The sequence below is a fragment of the Oncorhynchus keta genome, chromosome 8, assembly GCF_023373465.1.
Source record: "Oncorhynchus keta strain PuntledgeMale-10-30-2019 chromosome 8, Oket_V2, whole genome shotgun sequence".
NCBI lineage: Eukaryota > Metazoa > Chordata > Actinopteri > Salmoniformes > Salmonidae > Oncorhynchus > Oncorhynchus keta.
In genome coordinates, this window is record NC_068428.1 from 10,101,955 (window position 1) to 10,122,375 (window position 20,421).

At 42.5% G+C, this 20,421-nt stretch overlaps 1 protein-coding gene across 12 annotated transcripts in view; it reads right to left on the bottom strand.

Annotated features, from left to right (window-relative positions):
- Positions 1-20,421, bottom strand: part of adgrl2a (adhesion G protein-coupled receptor L2a) — a 187,851-nt gene that overhangs the window by 56,458 nt on the left and 110,972 nt on the right. For 11 of the 12 annotated variants that reach the window (XR_008140754.1, XM_052523432.1, XM_035774596.2 and 8 more), the window contains 2 exons: positions 7,830-7,939; positions 382-1,182 (listed from right to left, as the gene is read on the bottom strand). Coding sequence is in view for 11 of the 12 variants with exons in the window: in XM_052523432.1 (XP_052379392.1) it covers positions 382-1,182; positions 7,830-7,939 (911 nt within the window). In the remaining variant the exon portion in view is untranslated. The remainder of the gene's footprint in view (positions 1-381; positions 1,183-7,829; positions 7,940-20,421) is intronic. The other variant, XM_035774608.2, reaches the window with a different exon arrangement.

Consider the following 20,421-nt stretch of genomic DNA (forward strand, 5'->3'; position numbering starts at 1 on the left):
TGGGGGTAAATGTCCTCTCTCTCTGGGAGAAGAGCTGGTGGCAGCAGCTACCCCCATGGGCCTTCCTTTGCACTGGGGACGTGGGGGAACGCCCGCACTGTAAACCCAAGTAAATCCCCCGATACTGATCCCTTATGAGATGGTAAGTGGGTGATGTTGTTTACTGCTGAGCAAGACGACTTCACCCGGAGAAGCTTCATGCACTCCAAAGCTTCCGTAACATATCTCACACATATTCAATTCTAAATAAACAAATCTGCCATCCGTGACACTTGACACGCAGGCCATGGAATACCAACACACTTAGTGGCAGATAAATTCACAATGTCACAAAATGCAATTTACCAGTATTGTACGCTGAAGAAATGAGATGCTGCTTACCGTGAGCGGGATCGGGTGGTCCGAACTCCAGATTATATCTCAGGATGTAAAAATTATTCCACACGTATAGCTGGTTATCTCTGGGATTGTAATCCACAGCTGCGATATACTGGTACTGGTTGGGAAAGTGGATATCTACATACTCTCCACGGTTCTGTTTGGTATTGTAAACATAATCTATTAAGCTTTTGCTGACTTCACTCTCGTTATCTTCATATGTGGACCTCACTACGTAGAGTACTCCACAGATCATGAAGGCATTTGAGGCCGATCGCTTGTCATAAGTCGTCTCCCAGGTGGCCTCGAAGCGCAGTGTGTAAGGGTTCAACTGGCTGATGACCATCATGCCATTGTTCTGCTCTGTGGCGTAGATCACCCACAGGCCGTTCTCATCCACGGCCAGGTCAATGTCCGTTTTCCCACCCCACTTGTAGGGTGACGTGTCATGATAGTTGGCGTTATTGATGATGGCCTCGCCGCTTTTGATTCGGGTCCGTATGTCAAACTTTACAATGTTGCGGGTTCTCTCCTTGTTGAAAAACACGGCCCCATCGTAGACCACAAATCCAGTGCCGTCCACCCGGTGGGGGAGCTTGTACGTGATGGTTTGCCGGGCGTTTTGGAAGTCGTCGAGGGAAGAGTACTCAATGAGTGTGTCTGTCCGGTAAGGAGTCCAAGGCATGAAGTAGATTTTGTCACCGGCTTGTAGAGGGTCTTTGCACCATGACCCGGCTTGCTGCTCCGCTTCAAAGAGAAAGGAAGGATCACCGACAGCTTTCAGGGTCCCAGGACAAACAAAAACTAGTGATGGGGGAAGAGTAAAATAAGAAACAGATTTAAGTCAACAAATCCAAGTGAAACGTATCAAAATAGCAGAAGACAATGTCAAGATATCTCTAATTTCTCCATTTTGTTTTACGGGTTGTCCAAAAAGAGAGTGGGGACAAACACACATTAAAGTGCCCAAAAGACAACTACAGCTATAACCAATGTTCACAAGCAGTATGGGGAGTTTGGTTTTGTGCGTAGAAAGAAAAAAAGGAATAGGAAAGTTGTTAAGCAAATGTATAGTATATGAAGTAATAACATAACTTTCTGAAACAAAAGAAGCCTTGTCTCTTAGACATCTACTGTAGGGGAATAGAAAACAAACGAGGGGGAGAATAGAACAGAACAAAAACCAAACAAAATTCCTGTAAACAAAAAAGCAGGCAACTAAAGTCATTTGGCAACAGACTGGAGGTTTCAATCGAGAGCAGGATTCAGCAGGTCTGAAAATGTGTATTCTGAGACATTTGCCACTTACACCACTCGTTTTACCATATACCTGAGAGGTTTGTTGTGACAAAATGTTGCAAATTTCCTAACCATACAAGTGAGCGTGTTCTTGAGGTGTTTTTGTTGTTGCTCTGAGTATGTGCATGAATCAAAGGAAAGAAGAGCAGCAAGTGGCAGGATAAGGGATGAGGAGGAAGAGGGAAGGGATAAGGGGGAGAGGGAAGGGATAAGGGATAAGGGGGAGAGGGAAGGGATAAGGGGGAGAGGGAAGGCATAAGGGATAAGGGGAAGAGGGAAGGCATAAGGGATAAGGGGGGAGAGGGTGCTAAGAGAGAACAGGACATTAGAACCAGTAGATTTCAAAGGGCCAGAAAACACTGTTACCATGGCATGCTATGTAGAGGGGTTTGGAAGCCAGGCAATATGAGATTGGGCTGAGTAGCAAAAGCACCCAGGAGGATGGGGGAAGAAACCCCTATGGACTCCAGCTACTACACTCTGCACTTACAGCTGTACTGCTGCTAGTGTTTTATCATCTTTTTTCTATAAATCAGTCTCACTCTCATCGTTGCAGTTTACTGACTACTGTTATATGGGGAATGTGTTTGTTGCTACTGCCTGCTATGGGGTTGGCACACCGTAGTGGGGATAGGAAGATTTACAACCATATGCCACAAAACAAGGATCTAGGGTTTGGATTGTGTCAGTTATTTACCTTTTTGCTCCACTTCTATTTTAAGCATTGGAAGAGAGAATGAAAGGGGTGCAAGGAAAAAAAGAGATTAATATGAATTAACTGTCATCTCTATGGTTACATAAGCAGTAACATATAATGACACATGGACAAAGATAGGCAGACCTATTTTGAGAAAGGAAAGAGAAACAGGAGATACAGTAAACACCATCAGACAGTGCAGACGACCCCCTATCTCGAGGGAAAGATTAAGGTTAGGACACCCAGAGAGGTCCAAATGGACAATGTATGGAGCTTTGACCAAGTGTTAAGCTTGGTTTATAGAAGGTTGGTCAACCACAGTTGGCCATAACATTGTTCATTTTATATTCAGGTCAACAGTCTGTAGGCTGCTAGTGTGATTACTGTTGTCACTTTTGATAACATATACACTATTTTGAGTTTTGATATATCTGGATGTAACCGTTGAACATCAGACGATAAAATAATGTTAATGACATTGCTGTGAATTTTGATGGACGGCAATTGACCAGCAAACTATAAACCAAGTAACTCTGCTGCTAACAGAGTAAATTATTAATATCGTATGTCTATCAAATATTTCCACAACAAAAACTCCAAACTCAATTTACAGATTAACACTATTGAAAGGGAGCTGAGTCCCATAAAAGAGGAATCTGTACATTGTCCTTTTAAAAACAATCTGATCACCAGGGTCGTGTTCAGTAGGCAGAAACTGGAGATTTTTTTTTTACTGAAACAGTAAACTTGGACTTGAGTAACACTGATGAGAAATATAAAGGTTCGTTTTCCGTTTAAAAAAAAATTCAGTTGCATGCCGTAAATGGACACGACCCAGGTAAATAACACAATTGCCAAACACAACACCTTCTTTGTGCTGGCAACAAATAATACAGTACTAGTTAAATAATTTGTGTCATGAAACCAGAGGACTAAAAGAGAGTTAAAGAGTATGGTTCAAAAATAGAGCCTGCAGTTCACAGTTTACTGTACAATATTGCAGTGATCCAACCTTCATAGAGGCCTATTTCATTACTAACAGATTGATATAGAACCTATGATACACTGTAAGTTGGTGATTTAATATTCTTGCACCAAGGCTTCCGGGACCTGCTGAGTGTGACTTTAGGCAAAACAGGTGCAAACAAAAACAAACCCTGAAGCATTTGCTGACATTTGTGGTTTATTTCCCCTCTCTCCATTGAGGAAGTAGATAATCAGTTAAAATATCTACTAAAAGTGGTGTGTTATAGTTGTAGAACAAAACCAATAGTGTAGCAATGTTATGACAGTCACCATGCATTACGTTGCAAAGTAAACATTGCACTTAATTAGTTGTGTAAGTTGAGGTTAACGATAATAGTGCCATTTGACTTTTGGATTGATGGTGGATCGACTCGTTTGCTAGTTCATCGATCTGAAAATCTTATTGAATGAAACACAAGAATGCTAACCAAAAGGTGTAAATAGCATTAAGTGTTACATATGGTGATCTGTTTTCATATAAAGACAGCCTATTAGTATTCTAACACAATTAGTACTTTATCACAATGGGACATTGAGTAGAAAAACCAATCAATGTCAATAGCGGAGATTTCATGAGGCCGTCAATTTAATCAGATAGAGTATAAAGATGCTTTTATAGTACAATACATACTATTTTACTGTTCTAAAATATATGCCTCGAGTGTGTGGAAAAAGAGTGAAAAGAGAAAGAAAGAAAAAGGAGAGAAAGAGGGAGAGGCATAAGCATGCCCTCCACTCTGCAAAAATGCAAGTGATTCAAGTGTGAGGAAGGCATGGTTAAGAAGGAGCAGAGTTCTGGCTACCTACAAGATTAAATGGCAGAGATGCAAACAAATTAACAGACAGCAGAAATTCTCAGACACAGCCAGCCAGATACAAATTGAAGAAGACGGAAATCTGAAAAAGGAGAGGAGACAAGATGGAAGACCTGAGCAGACATTAGTGTAAAACTAAAAAGGTCACCAGAAACTGGTCAGTAGAGGAACATAATAAGAGTCAGGGAGCCAAGGAAGTCTCCTGCAGATTGCACAAGGGAAGAAGAGAAGTGAATAACATTTAAAAGAGCAGCATTACAAAAACAAGATAGCACCAAAACCCTGTCCTCATTATCACCAAACATAGCAGTAAAGGGGTCCCTGTTAACTTATTTTAAGGTATACACCTATAAATAACATGAATGTTCTGTCTTTATATAATCATTACTCTACTTTAACCTTGACTAAGAACAAACCTCTCTATTTGCTGCAGACAGAAGCTCCTTTGATTTGCATGTAATGTACTTTCTGGAGTGACTAGACTGGTGTATTGGCTGCAATCCATGGCCTCAGAAGCCTGCTGACCACTATGTAGACTCAATCAGTGGCTCCAGTCTCGTCCAGAGGGCAAGACATTCAATTGGATTAAATTGGGGAATAATGCAAATTCTAAATAATATAATTGAGCAAAGCAAACTACGCTACTAATGTCAGCAAATGTAAAGAGTAATGTTCTCAAATGTAAATGTGATGGAACATAAGCTGAAGCATTATGCCTATTTTCTTTGCCTGAATAAAATACTTATGTCTGTTTCTATATTGTACAGTTTTGGAGGATAGCTATGATAGCAGACGATGACATAAAACAAAATGAGGTCTCACTGCTTTGGAATCCTGTTAACATATGTTTGCATGCCTCTGCATTTTTACAAGGTGCCGTAGAAACAGTCGTGGCAGATTTTGTCTCGCTGCTTCGATGCAGAATGCAAAGAATGATGTTAATGAAGACTTGTATGTCACTTTTATATCATCCTGGCAATTAACACAGGCAATTCAGAGGGCTACAAGATGCCAGGTGAAGGCCCAACCCACATCCACAGACTAAACACAGAGATAATGGGGCCTAATGAGGATAGCTCTTGACATGAACCAAATAAGAACAAGAGGTAGATTTATGGAAATAGAGGTTATACAGACCCAGGTATTTTAACCATGTATATGGTGGAAATATAGGTTTTTGTTGGTATGTGCTACTTTGAAAGATACAAGATCTATCGAAGATGGACCAGTTCGATTTGAAGGCTTGAAAAATAAATAAATGACACAGCATTACATCAAACCAGTGGTAAAGGTAAAATGTGTTGGATATATTCTGAAGTAAGATTGTCAGTTATGTTGCAGAGGCTCTAGAAGCCTTGCTTTAGTCTAGAATGATGATGCATATGTCTACTGGTCTTCTTCACTCATCTCACTTGTGGATTGGCTTATTTGGGGTTTAACATGTTGACTTGAAAAATATCTTTCCTAGGACCTCTCTAAGGGCCATATGTATTAATAGTTTGAACAAGGTCAACGTTTTTAATCAAAATATCTTCATGTTCTCCATATGATTTTCTCCCTCTGGTAAAAGTGGTAATATCTCTGCACATATGCAGAAGCTTACTAAATATTGCCCAATGAAGGCAACTCTAGGCTCGAGACAAATGTGATACTTCAGAGTTTAAAGACAGTCTTAAGGGTAGTCACTGGACACTGGTCACTGGTTGGGTGCTTGTGTGAGGAAAGACAAGGGGTTGGTGGGGGAAACAAAACCAAACACAGCAATGCCCCATGGGACACAGTCTACAACAGCACTGGGTGGTCTAGCTGGGTGGGGGAACACTAAAAAAAGGTCTGTACTGGGGGGAGGGGGGGGACACACACACTAAGAACTTACCAGGGCAGTTGATATACGACACATTCTGTATCCTCGGTCCTATTTTGGGCGGACATGGACCTTTACGGAAATTAAGAAGCAAAAAGATGGCGCTACATGCATGGACTATGGATCAACCAAAGACTATAGAGAGGTTTGCTTGGGATCTTTTACAAAAATCTACCTATAGCTGGGATTCAACAACCTCGTAGTTCCTTTGACATGTTCCGAGGGAAGTTTGTCTGCTTCCTTAGCACAAGAAGGGACAGGAACCCCCCCCAAAAAAATATTGAGGGTGTCTAGGTGGACCTTGGGGCTAATCCTATGATTAAGGTCTCAAGCAAAACAGCAAGAGATGGATCGATAGTTTCCTTATAACTTTGAGACAAGCAGAGAAAGATCCTGGAAAACAATACTGGGAGAGGGATTTTCAGCTAAAAATAATGAATTATGGTGTGCTTTCGTACTTTAATCCTATTTCTCATTATTACATAGTTCATTGATAATCTCGGGTCTTAAAACCTTGGAGAGGTCAAACTTGAACTTGTAATGAGGTTCATATTCTAATGTTGTTCACTTAGCTATTCGTATGAACATTCTACAGAGAATGGTTAGAGCAGGAACCCTGGCTTTGGGTCGTATAGACTATAATTATTCCAAATGCTCTCAGACGCTCTGAAATCATTTGATTAAATGGTCAAATCTACACGATGTACATGTTAGTAGGTTGAGCTCACAAACATATTAACAGCTAAAATAGAATTGTAAAGCAGCTAATAGAGCTGGATCATGCTCAAATCATTGAAAAGGAAAATCCACTCAAAAACTATCTTTTAAGTATTTTTTTCATTAGTCCACTGTTGATACAGTCCCAAAAACGTTTTGTATGTCAACAGTCAAGTTTTTAAGATATTGGACTTTCAAGAAGCAAAGTATCACCAGCCACATCATCATGACTATATCAACAGTGGAGTAATGAAAAAAATGACAAATATTGTTATGATTGGATTTTCCCTTTCTTTTGAATTCCTGGCAATTCATTGTACTTGCATATCAACAACATTATTAGGACAATGTTTCAGACAAGGGGTATCTATAGATTATTTTGGAGCTAAGCCACAATGAATATTTTAGCATCCAAGTGACAAGAGACAAATGTTAATCCTATTATTTTGTGTGATACATCACCTTGTTGAATTATCTAATTGGAGACATTCTGTTTTCCTTCATACGAAACATCTGTTGACAGATCTCAACACCTGTTGTTCAGAAACTACATACAACCATTGCAATGAGCAGTGGTGATTATTTTGCTGATATCAGTCCTAGGTATGCATCCCAAAGTGCACCCTATTCCCTATATACTGTAGTGCACGACTTTTCACCAGTGCCCTATGGAGCCCTGGTCAAAAGTAGTGTACAAAAAAGGGAATAGAGTGTTGTATCTGAGGGATGACTAGATCACACCTTTAATTGTATTACTTTAATATAGCCCTCCACTAACCTCGTCATATATTTAAAACGTACGGTCCATTGACAAATGGTGTAGAGATAAAACATTGTATATAGATCCTCCCTAGGAACCCATACTTATGCAAATAATTTGAATTTATCTTGCATTAGAGTGTAAAGAGAGATACATTATCGGAGTATGTAGAGGGATACAGGGAGGGATCAAGAAAGTGAGAAAAATTATAGAAAGAGAGCCAGAGAAGAGGACAGAGAACTGGTAAATGCATGATGGAAAGTTCATACTTACTGTAGGGAACACACTCATACTGGACCTCCAGATATTTGTAGGTCCCTGGACAGGGGTCTGGGAAGACATCAGAACCTGTGATCACTATGCACTGGGTTCGATTGTTGCACCTGGAGGAACACAAGAGAGAAGCCATTAATAAAAGGCAGCTTTCCTTAACAATCTTCACACTAGTAATACAGTACAGTTATTGTTGTTTTAATAATCAATAAGTGCAGACAAAGAAAATGGCATCATATGCTCGGAGCAAATGCATCGTTTACGTTCCTTGTCAATAGTTCAAACTTGACTTTAAAAGAGGCAAGAAAAAAAACAATGCGTGCGGCAATTGCAAAAATGGCTGAAGTTGGAGACTGACATCTCCCTCACTAACTTTAAGCATCAGCTATCTGAGCAGCTAACCGATCGCTGAAGCTGTACATAGCCCATCTGTAAATAGCCCACCCAACTACCTACCTCATCCCATATTGTTTTTATTTTTTTTGCACACCAGTATTTCTACTTGCACATCATCATCTGCTCATCTACCAATTCAGTGTTAATTTACTCAATTGTAATTACTTCGCTACTATGGCCTATTTATTGCCTTACCTCCTTACTCCATTTGCACACACTGTATATAGATTGTTCTATTGTGTTATTGCCTGCACGTTTGTTTATCCCATGTGTAACTCTGTGTTGTTTTTGTCGCACTGCTTTGCTTCATCTTGGCCAGGTCGCAGTTGTAAATGAGAACTTGTTCTCAACTGGCCGACCTGGTTAAATAAAGGTCAAAAATTAAAAATAAAAATACAACGGTAGCCCTTAAAACATAAAAACACTGATAAATAATGCAATGACCTCCACTCGAAACCACAGACACATACACTGTACATTTACAACCATGAAGCAATAATGACATTTTTATGAATATAATGATATTTTATTAATCCATTTAGCGCTGCTATTCAGTTATAACAATGTTATACCCAAGGTCCATACATTCTGTTTTGATGCTTGGGCATTGTATCCATTACTCAATAACATTGTGTGTTTCTATCAGCAGGGGTGGTTGACAATGTAATTGTGTTCACAGTAAAGGGCATATGCAGTGCATATATATCTCTCTCCAAAAAATCTTGATATTTAACAAAAATCGTGTTTGTTTCATCTGAGTGGATACACTGATCGACAGATACCCAGCAAAAATAATGACAAAATCTCTAGTTTCACGTAACATTTCCTCTGCAGAATGTACTGTATGTGTCATTGTGCCGCAGTATCATTTGTGTTGGCCACACCGTGACTTTTAAGGAGACAATTTTGACAACAGTATCTTCCCCCCTATTTTCTGAACAGATATACGTTACAAACATTTTAATTGAACAATAAGTGTTTTGTGGTTCCAGGGAATTGCAGGTGGCCCCTTGCTACCTACGAATCATGATAAATACATCAATACCCCGAGCTGGCCATCTTGCCGATGGAGACTATCTGCAGCGCATAGTTCTTAAATCAATAGACCTGTTCTGCTGATTTAGCAATAACATTTGTTTCTCTTTTCACAAACCAGTGCCCACATTTACAATAGATCATTGGAAATATATGACAGTTTGTTGGGTAAATATTTATTTATTTTGGTTTGACTCTTCCTGCTTCGTTTTAAAAAGGCATCCTCAGTGCCCTGTCATTGATTCTAAGTCGTGAGTCAAAATCTTTGTCTTAAGGATCTTTTCCAACTTTCTGCAGTGTAAAATCCACTGACTTGTACAAACAATCCAGTGTTAAAATGAAAACCCCACTAAATCATGATGACATTAGGGAGCTGAATTAGCCAAGTCCCCTTTCTTTTTTTCCACCTTCCCCAGTCAGCATCTATGACAATTAATATAATTCACTACTCTATTTTCTTCAAATACATACAAGGAGCAAATGTTTACTTTGTCAAAGGGAAAATGTAATTTGTTATGCTTTTGGCATTAGTAAAAGCAGTTGTAGCTCAGTGTAAAATCCAATTTAGACAGTGTCACGAAACAAAACGCAAGCTGTATATTCCCAATGGTCACATGCACGAGAGTGAGAGAGAGAGAGAGAGAGAGAGAGAGAGAGAGAGAGAGAGAGAGAGAGAGAGAGAGGAGAGAGAGAGAGAGAGAGAGAGGGAGAGGGATAGAGAACGACCAGAGAGGGAGAGGGAGAGAGAACGACCAGAGAGGTGTCTCATAAGGGACTTTACTTTATTAACGACCTTCATGTGTGATAACAGATGAGAAAATCAGCATATTTGTTCATATAAATTAGTTAGAGCCTCCCGAGTGGCGCAGTGGTCTAAGGCACTGCATCGCAGTGCTAGTTGTGCCACTAGAGATTCTGGGTTCGAGTCCAGGCTCTGTCGCAGCCGGCCCCGACCGGGACACCCATGGGGCGGCGCGCAATTGGCCCAGCGTCATACAGGTTGGGGTGTTTTGGCCGACAGGGATATCCTTGTCCCATCGCGCACTAGCGACTCCTGTGGCGGGCAGGGTGTAGTGCACGCTGACACGGTCACCAGGTGTACAGTGTTTCCTCTGACACATTGGCGCGGCTGGCTTACAGGTTAAGTGGGCATTGTGTCAAGAAGCAGCTTGGTTGGGTTGTGTTTTGGAGGACACGGTTCACGACCTTCTCCTCTCCCGAGTCGGTACGGGAGTTGCAGCAATGAGACAAGACTAACTACCAATTGGGGAGAAGAAAGGGTAAAAAAAAAAAAATTATAATAAAAGGAATGAATTAAGATTCTGGAAACACACCTCATTCTGAGCCCTTAATGTAGCGCTCTGCTGTCTTGCAGGTTGCATTTCTTGAGTCTGCAGTGTGTCAACATTTTCCATATTTTAGGTGGTGACTTTGATAATCCCGTTTTTTTATGCATAAACATATCATGCAAAACTAATATGAATTACAGCTGGCTCCAACTCAAAAGAAATTGCTGAAAGAATGGAGAATTAACAGCTGGCTTGTTACGTGTATAATTAAATAACCACTACAAAGATTCATGAATCTAACAATAATCTCGGTGTATCATGTAGGAAGGAAAGCATTAGACAAAGAAAATGTTCCCAAATATCCCTAAACATATCTCTCAATGTTAGCATTTGCATTGATTGAGATATCCAGGATTGCCCTAATTTTACAGCTGGAGAGTAGGACCTGGCTCTATAGGAGTATCTATGGGAGTCTGTGACTTTGTCTCATTTGTGAGTCGGTGAACACTTTAAAAATATATATATATATTTTTTCACCTTTATTTAACCTGGTTAGCTAGTTGAGAACAAATTCTCATTTACAACTGCGACCTGGCCAAGATAAAGCAAAGCAGTGCGACACAAACAACAACACAGAGTTACACATGGAATAAACAAGCGTACAGTCAATAACACAATAGAAAAAAAGAAAGTCTATATACAGTGTGTGCAAATGGTGTGAGGAGGTAAGGCAATAAATAGGCCATAGTAGTGAAGTAATTACAGTTTATCAGATTAACACTGGAGTGATAGATGAGCAGATGATGATGTGCAAGTAGAAATACTGGTGTGCAAAAGAGCAGAAAAGTAAATAAAAACAGGAACATGGGAAGAAATTAAACTCCCTTCTACTTTCACATCCTCAGTCTTCAACATAGTGGCTTTTCAATCAGAGCGATAACATTCCAACTCTAATCCCTTCACATCCCTGACCTTTTGGGACAGCCAGACATCAGCACAATTAGATCGCCGTAGAACACTGCATGGATCTGATGTAAATCTACTTTTGAAATGAGCACTTGGGCTGACAGCAGGAAGTGTCCGATAAGATGCCAACAAAGTGTAACTGATAGCACTCGTAATACCATGTACCCACATGAAATTTAACCTTTCACATTTTGATCATAAAGCATGTCAAAGGAATAATTGGACAAAGAGATAAGGGGCTAATTGAATAATAAATTAAAAGGATCATGTAATTCCCATTTCCACAAAGAAATACAGTGGGGTCCGAAATGATTGACACCCTTGATAAAGATGACCAATAATGACTGTATGAAATAAATAATAACAATACTGAGCTATATTGTATGCTCAAAATGAATTGGAAATTAAATATTTTTTTATAATAATATATATTTTCTTTCTCAAAAAGTTAGGGGGCAAAATTATTGACACTCCTAAATTCTTATAAAGTTGTCAAAAGTATAGTATTTGGTTCCATATTCCTAACACACAATGACTAAATCAAGCTTGTGACTCTACAAACTTGGATACATTTGCAGGTAATTTTGATTGTGTTACAGATTATATCACGTTTATTATCATGTTTATTACAGCAACAGGGGCAGGCAAACGACAGGAAACAGGAGACAAAGGGCTGTGAGAGTTGGGTTTACATCTACAAGTATACAGAGGGTACGGGGCAACAGAGAACAAACAGCAGAAGGGCTAATGACTTTGGAGCAGGAGGGGAAAGGTCTCGGTTTCCAGGGGTGGAGCAGCGGGGCTATAGCGGCGTGCCAGCACATCCGGCTTAACATCCTTGGGTACAGGTCGGTGTTGCGGAAGCGAAGTGGCCCGGGCCTGAACCCCTCCCAGAGGTCGTGGCACTTCACGGGAATGGCACAGAGGTTTGGGGCAATTTCCAAGCCCCCAGGAAGACGTCCTGGGGCTGGCAGAGCCGATTTCAAGCAATGAGCATGGCACAACAGGCTCCAGCCGACGATGGCACCAGTAGACCAGTCAATCGAGGAATTGTGTCGCTGGAGCCAAGAGAATCCCAATACCGCAGGTACCTGCGGAGACTCAATTAGCAGGAATTGGATCGCTGTGCTGTGGTTCCGCGACACACATAGGTCGATGGGGGTGGGTGATCCGGCCTATAGAGCGGTCGTCCAACGCTCTGACATTCATGGGAATGGAGTTGAGCTCGGGCGCCAGCGTAACATCCATAAGAGTCTTATCGGCCCCCAAGTCGATGAGTATCTGGAGAGACTTTGACTGGTCGGTCCCACCGCAGGTTGGCATGGAGAGGGGGGCGAGTAAGGGGAGAAGCAAAATTATCCTGAGGACCAACCAGAGTACTCATTCCTACCAATGAGACCTCAGACCTCTTCTCCCTCCTACGTTCCCGTAGACGACCATCAATCCGGACGGTTAAAGTGATGAGTGAGCCAAGATCCGTCGATAGTTCCCGGGTTGCAAGCTCGTCCTTTACTTCCTCCGATAATCCGTGCAGGAACATGTCAAACAGCGCTTCCGGGTTCCATGCCCCCTCCACTCCTAGCGCGCGGAAATCAACTGCATCGTCTGTCACACTGAGGGAGCCCTGCCGAAGCTGGAGTAACTTCCGGGCAGCCGCTCTCCCGGACACCGGAGCCTCGAAAACTTCTCACCTCCGCCACAAATACCTCCAGACTGAGACAGACGATGGATTGTTGCTCCCACACCACCGTGGCCCAGGCGAGTGCCCTCCTGGACATCAGCGTAGTAATGTACGCTATCCGAGGGGAACGAAGAAGGCTGCAGCTCGAAAATGAGGGAGCATTGGGAGAGAAAGACGTGGCAGGTTCTGGAATCTCCATCGTAGCACTCTGGGGGAGGTAAGCGGGGTTCCCAGGAAATCATGGTGACGGCGTTGCTACCAGTCGGGTTACTGAGGGGCTGGGAGGTTATTGTTGTTGTAGCCTGCCTAGTTGGCAACCCACAGAATTGCTCCCGCAATGGTCCAATTCTGGGTCGTGACGTTTGGCCACGTCCTGGAACCCTTCCATCAGACCATGAAGCAACTCCTTGTGCTTACCAATGACGGCTCATTGGGAGAAGATGGCGTTGCGGAGCTGGTCCAAGTCTGCTGGATCAGTCATGGCCAGTTCGTACTATCACGTTTCAGGTAAGACCCAAGTGCAGACTGTGTTGAAGTAACAATGTTTATTACAGCAACAGGGGCAGGCAAAAGACAGGGCAAGGGAGATAATCCAGAGTAGTGGCAAAAGCACAGGACGACAGGCAGGCTCAGGGTCAGAATCAGGCAGAGTGGTCAGACAGGCAGGCTCAGAGTTAGGACAGGCAAAGGTCAAAACCAGGAGAGCGAGAAAAAAAGAGACTGAGGAAAAGCAGGAGCTGAGACAAAACGCTGGTTGACTTGACAAACAAGACGAACTGGCAACAGACAAACAGAGAACACAGGTATAAGTACCCAGGGGATAATGGGGAAGATGGGTGACACTTGAAGGGGGGTGGAGACAAACACAAGGACAGGCAAAACAGATCAGGACATGACATATTATTTGATCAATTAAATTAATTAAATTCTAAATAATGTATTCTGTCATTTTGGAGTCATTTTTATTATAACTAAGAATAGAATAACACTTCTAAATTAATGAGGATGCTACCATGATTACGGATAATCCTGATTGAATCGTGAATAAAGATGAGTGAGACAGTAACAGAGGGTCAAAGTTCATACTCTTAACATTACATTACATTTACATTTAAGTCATTTAGCAGACGCTCTTATCCAGAGCGACTTACAAATTGGTGCATTCACCTTATGACATCCAGTGGAACAGCCACTTTACAATAGTGCATCTAAATCTTTTAAGGGGGGTGAGAAGGATTACTTTATCCTATCCTAGGTATTCTTTAAAGAGGTGGGGTTTCAGGTGTCTCCGGAAGGTGGTGATTGACTCCGCTGTCCTGGCGTCGTGAGGAGTTTGTTCCACCATTGGGGAGCCAGAGCAGCGAACAGTTTTGACTGGGCTGAGCGGGAACTGTACTTCCTCAGTGGTAGGGAGGCGAGCAGGCCAGAGGTGGATGAACGCAGTGCCATTGTTTGGGTGTAGGGCCTGATCAGAGCCTGGAGGTACTGAGGTGCCGTTCCCCTCACAGCTCCGTAGGCAAGCACCATGGTCTTGTAGCGGATGCGAGCTTCAACTGGAAGCCAGTGGAGAGAGCGGAGGAGCGGGGTGACGTGAAGAGAACTTGGGAAGGTTGAACACCAGACGGGCTGCGGCGTTCTGGATGAGTTGTAGGGGTTTAATGGCACAGGCAGGGAGCCCAGCCAACAGCGAGTTGCAGTAATCCAGACGGGAGATGACAAGTGCCTGGATTAGGACCTGCGCCGCTTCCTGTGTGAGGCAGGGTCGTACTCTGCGGATGTTGTAGAGCATGAACCTACAGGAACGGGCCACCGCCTTGATGTTAGTTGAGAACGACAGGGTGTTGTCCAGGATCACGCCAAGGTTCTTAGCGCTCTGGGAGGAGGACACAATGGAGTTGTCAACCGTGATGGCGAGATCATGGAACGGGCAGTCCTTCCCCGGGAGGAAGAGGAGCTCCGTCTTGCCGAGGTTCAGCTTGAGGTGGTGATCCGTCATCCACACTGATATGTCTGCCAGACATGCAGAGATGCGATCGCCACCTGGTCATCAGAAGGGGGAAAGGAGAAGATTAATTGTGTGTCGTCTGCATAGCAATGATAGGAGAGACCATGTGAGGTTATGACAGAGCCAAGTGACTTGGTGTATAGCGAGAATAGGAGAGGGCCTAGAACAGAGCCCTGGGGGACACCAGTGGTGAGCGCGTGGTGAGGGACAGATTCTCGCCACGCCACCTGGTAGGAGCGACCTGTCAGATAGGACGCAATCAAGCGTGGGCCGCGCCGGAGATGCCCAACTCGGAGAGGGTGGAGAGGAGGATCTGATGGTTCACAGTATCGAAGGCAGCCGATAGGTCTAGAAGGATGAGAGCAGAGGAGAGAGTTAGCTTTAGCAGTGCGGAGCGCCCTCCGTGATACAGAGAAGAGCAGTCTCAGTTGAATGACTAGTCTTGAAACCTGACTGATTTGGATCAAGAAGGTCATTCTGAGAGAGATAGCGGGAGAGCTGGCCAAGGACGGCACGTTCAAGAGTTTTGGAGAGAAAAGAAAGAAGGGATACTGGTCTGTAGTTGTTGACATCGGAGGGATCGAGTGTAGGTTTTTTCAGAAGGGTGCAACTCTCGCTCTCTTGAAGACGGAAGGGACGTAGCCAGCGGTCAGGGATGAGTTGATGAGCGAGGTGAGGTAAGGGAGAAGGTCTCCGGAAATGGTCTGGAGAAGAGAGGAGGGGATAGGGTCGAGCGGGCAGGTTGTTGGGCGGCCGGCCGTCACAAGACGCGAGATTTCATCTGGAGAGAGAGGGAGAAAGAGGTCAGAGCACAGGGTAGGGCAGTGTGAGCAGAACCAGCGGTGTCGTTTGACTTAGCAAACGAGGATCGGATGTCGTCGACCTTCTTTTCAAAATGGTTGACGAAGTCATCTGCAGAGAGGGAGGAGGGGGGAGGAGGATTCAGGAGGGAGGAGAAGGTCAAAGAGCTTCCTAGGGTTAGAGGCAGATGCTTGGAATTTAGAGTGGTAGAAAGTGGCTTTAGCAGCAGAGACAGAAACTTAAGACATGCTAACCTCTCAGCATTACCAATAACAGTGGAGGTTAGCATGTAGTAGCTTCCATTAGCGAGTTTATGAGCAAACAACTGACAATGAGACCACAGACAATAACTTTCATTTAGCCCATAAGAGAAAGGCGATGTGACTGAGTGAAGCGTCGCGTAAAAGAGGACAATTTACTTCGCGGAACTTCCACTTTCAATTACTTCCACATTTATTTAGAGTGTTAAACTCTGAGTGACACGTCTAGCTCCATTTAATCTGAAATGCTGATCAGGATCGCAGCGCAATTATCAAGGCAGACATGCCACTCTAGGGGGTGTGGACCATTTACAAAATCAAAAGAATTCACCGCCACAAAAATGTAGAAAGGGTAGCATTGGAAAAGAAAAACAGCACACTCAGTCATCCCTGATACCAGGAAATGTTGACCTATTTTCAACTGCCAAGGTTGGTTTACTGGTTTAACAAGTTTTTATGTGAAATAGGTTGTTAAAAATGAACTGTTAGCGGTGGGTGGGGGTGGTGTGGGGGATATCTAAATCAGTATGTTGCCTTGCAATCTAAACATACTGTCGTCAAACTGTCATCCTGGCTACAGATTACTGTATCTAGGGCTTTCAGAAGAACAAAATGAGAGGCCTCGTATTAAGCAGCACTCTCCTCCAATAGTCGATATTGACAATCAATTCTTCCAGAGGCCATCATATATTCATACTGGTCCAGCTGAATGATAAATTTGTACCGATCCAGCTGAATTCAAAAGGAACATTTATCTGACCATTTGAGTTCAATCAGTCATTACAGCAAATACCTCTCTCTCTTTCTCTCTCTTTCGTTTCATTTGAATAGTTAAGTCTAGTTGAAGCTATTGAATTGAGGTCCATTTCCTGGTTTTGGAGGCATATGAAATCTTAATCTAGACTTCTTTAAATAAATACTAACACCATATGTACAGAAGGGGAAGTACAAGGCTGTGTGCTGTCAGGCGGCAGAGATGGAGGTCCTTGGAGAGCCCTGCAAGCACTTCTGTCACTGATATAAATAGTGTAAGCACAGAGCATTATTCAATGCTCAGGATCAAAACCTGATGGACATTTTTCCTTTGGCCTTGTTTGCCTTTCTAAGAACCTAATGGCTACTTGAAACATTATCATGATTACATTATGCTGAAAAATTACAAGTGATAGTTTGTAAAAATGTTCACAGCAGTAACAGGGCTGGTTGAAAAGTAAAATCCAGACAAAAACATATGCTACAATTTGATACAATTATCCCAGCCCTCATTAGAGACCCATTTACATTGATCATTCTCGCTATTTATACGTTCACCCAAAACACATGATCCACAGACCAGACAGGACTAGGCCTTGTCATGTTACAGTGATCAATGACCCTGTTATTGCAATCTTACAATAAACCTCATTAGTCTAAAAGAAATCCATACAAATGTGGGCCATTTAGTCATCTTTCATTTCAGAATCGGGTGTACACAGCGGATTGATACAGTCATAATGTACCAGGCAGGGCCGGATTAATGCAGGGGCTTACCCTTCAAGTTAGTGGATTCGGCTATTTCAGCCACACCCGTTGCTCACAGCCATGCAATCTCCCTAGAGAAACATTAGCAGAAGAACGGCCCGTACTGAAGAGCTCAGTGACTTTCAACGTGGCATCGTCATAGAATGACACTTTCCCAACAAGTCAGTTTGCCAAATTTCTGCCCTGCTAGAGCAGCCCTGGTCAACTGTAAGTGCTGTTATTGTGAAGTGGAAACGTCTAGAAGCAACAACGGCTTAGCAAAGAAGTCGTAGGCCACACAAGCTCACAGAACGGGACCGCGGCGTGCTGAAGTGGGTAGTGCGTAAAAATCGTCTGTAATCTTTGTAACAAGTACTATCGAGTTCCAAACTACCTCTGAAAGCAACGTCAACACAATAACTGTTCGTCGGGAGCTTCATGAAATGATTTCCATGGCCGAGCAGCCGCAAACAACCCTAAGATCACCATGTGCAATGCCAAGCATCGGCTGGAGTGGTGTAAAGCTAGCCAACATTGGACTCTTGAGCACGTTCTCTGGAGTGATGAATCACACCACACCACCTTGCAGTCCGACGAACAAATCTGGGTTTGGCAGATGCCCCGAGAACGCTAGCCTGCCTAAATGCAGAGTGCCAACTGTAAAGTTTGGTGGAAGATAAATAATGGTCTGGGGTTGTTTTTCAAGGTTTGGGCTAGGCCCCTTAGATCAGCTTTAATACTACAGATATATGTGGCTTCCATCAATGTAATTGTCTGCATAATTTCCAATCCACCATATTTTGTTGTAAATATACACTAACGTTCAAAAGTTTGAAGTCACTTAGAAATGTCTGTATTTTTGAAAGAAAAGCTCATTTTTGTCCATTAAAATAACATCAAATTGATCAGAAATACAGTGTAGACATTGTTAATGATGTAAATTACTATTTTAGCTGGAAATGTTTTTATGAAATATCTACATATGTATAAAGAGGCACACTGTCAGCAACCATCAATGGCCATCAATGGCACGTGTTCCAATGGCACGTTGTGTTAGCTAATCTAAGTTTATCATTTTAAAAGGCTAATTGACAATTAGAAAACCCTTTTGCAATTATGTAAGCACAACTAAAAACTGTTAAGCAATAAATAAGCAATACAACTGGCCTTCTTTAGACTAGTCGAGTATCTGGAGCATCAGCATTTATTAGGATCGATTACAGGCCAGAAAATGGCCAGAAACCTTTCTTCTGAAACTCGTCAGTCTATTTTTTGTCTGAGAAAGGCTATTCCATGCAATAAATTGCCAAGAATCTGAAGATCTCGTACAGTGCTGTGTATTACTCCCTTCACAGAACAGCACAAACTGGTCTAACCAGAATATAAGGAGAAGTGGGAGGCCACGGTGCACAACTGAGCAAGAGGACAAGTACATTAGAGGTCTAGTTTGAGAAACAGACACCTCACAAGTCCTCAACTGGCAGCTTCATTAAATAGTGCCTGCAAAACACCAGTCTCAACGTCAACAGTGAAGAGGTGACTCCGGGATGCTGGCATTCTAGGCAGAGTTGCAAAGAAAAAGCCATAACTCAGACTGACAATTAAAATAAAAGATTAAGATGGGCAAAAGAACACAGACACTGGACAGAGGAAGATTGTAAAAAAGTGTTATGGACAGACAAATCTAAGTTTGAGGTGTTTGGATCACAAAGAAGAACATTCGTGAGATGCAGAAAAAATTTAAAGATGCTGGAGGAGTGCTTGATGCCATCAGTCAAGCATGGTGGAAGCAATGTGATGGTCTGGGGGGTGCTTTGGTGGTGGTAAAGTGGGCAATTTGTACAGGGTAAAAGGGATCTTGAAGAAGGAAGGCTATCACTACATTTTGCAACACCATGCCATACCCTGTGGACGGCGCTTAATTTGAGCCAATTTCCTCCTACAACAGGACAATTAAAAAAAAAATATATATATATATATATATCCAGTGGGGAGAACAAGTATTTGATACACTGCCAATTTTGCAGGTTTTCATACTTACAAAGCATGTAGAGGTCTGTAATTTGTTATCATAGGTACACTTCAACTGTGAGAGACGGAATCTAAAACAAAAATCCAGAAAATTACATTTTGAGTTGAGAACAAGTTATCATTTACAACTGCGACCTGGCCAAGATAAAGCAAAGCAGTGTGACAAAAACAACACAGAGTTACAAAAACAAACATACAGTCATTAACACAATAGAAAAATCAATAAATAAGCCATAGAGGTGAAATAATAACAACTTAGCATTAACACTCGAGTGATAGATGTGCAGATGGTAATGTGCACGTAGAGATACTGGGGTGCAAAAGAGCAAGAGGATAAATAACAATATGGGGATAAGGTAGTTGGGTGTGCTATTTACAGATGGGCTGTGTACAGGTACAGTGACCGGTAAGCTGCTCTGACAGCTGATGCTTAAAGTTAGAGAGGGAGATATAAGACCCCAGCTTCAGTGATTTTTTTATTCATTCCAGTCATTGGCAGCAGAGAACTGGAAGGAAAGGCAGCAAAAGGAAGTGTTGGCTTTGGGGATGACCAGTGAAATATACCTGCTGAGCACATGCTGCGGGAGGGTGTTGCTATGGTGACTAGTGAGCTGAGATAAGGCGGAGC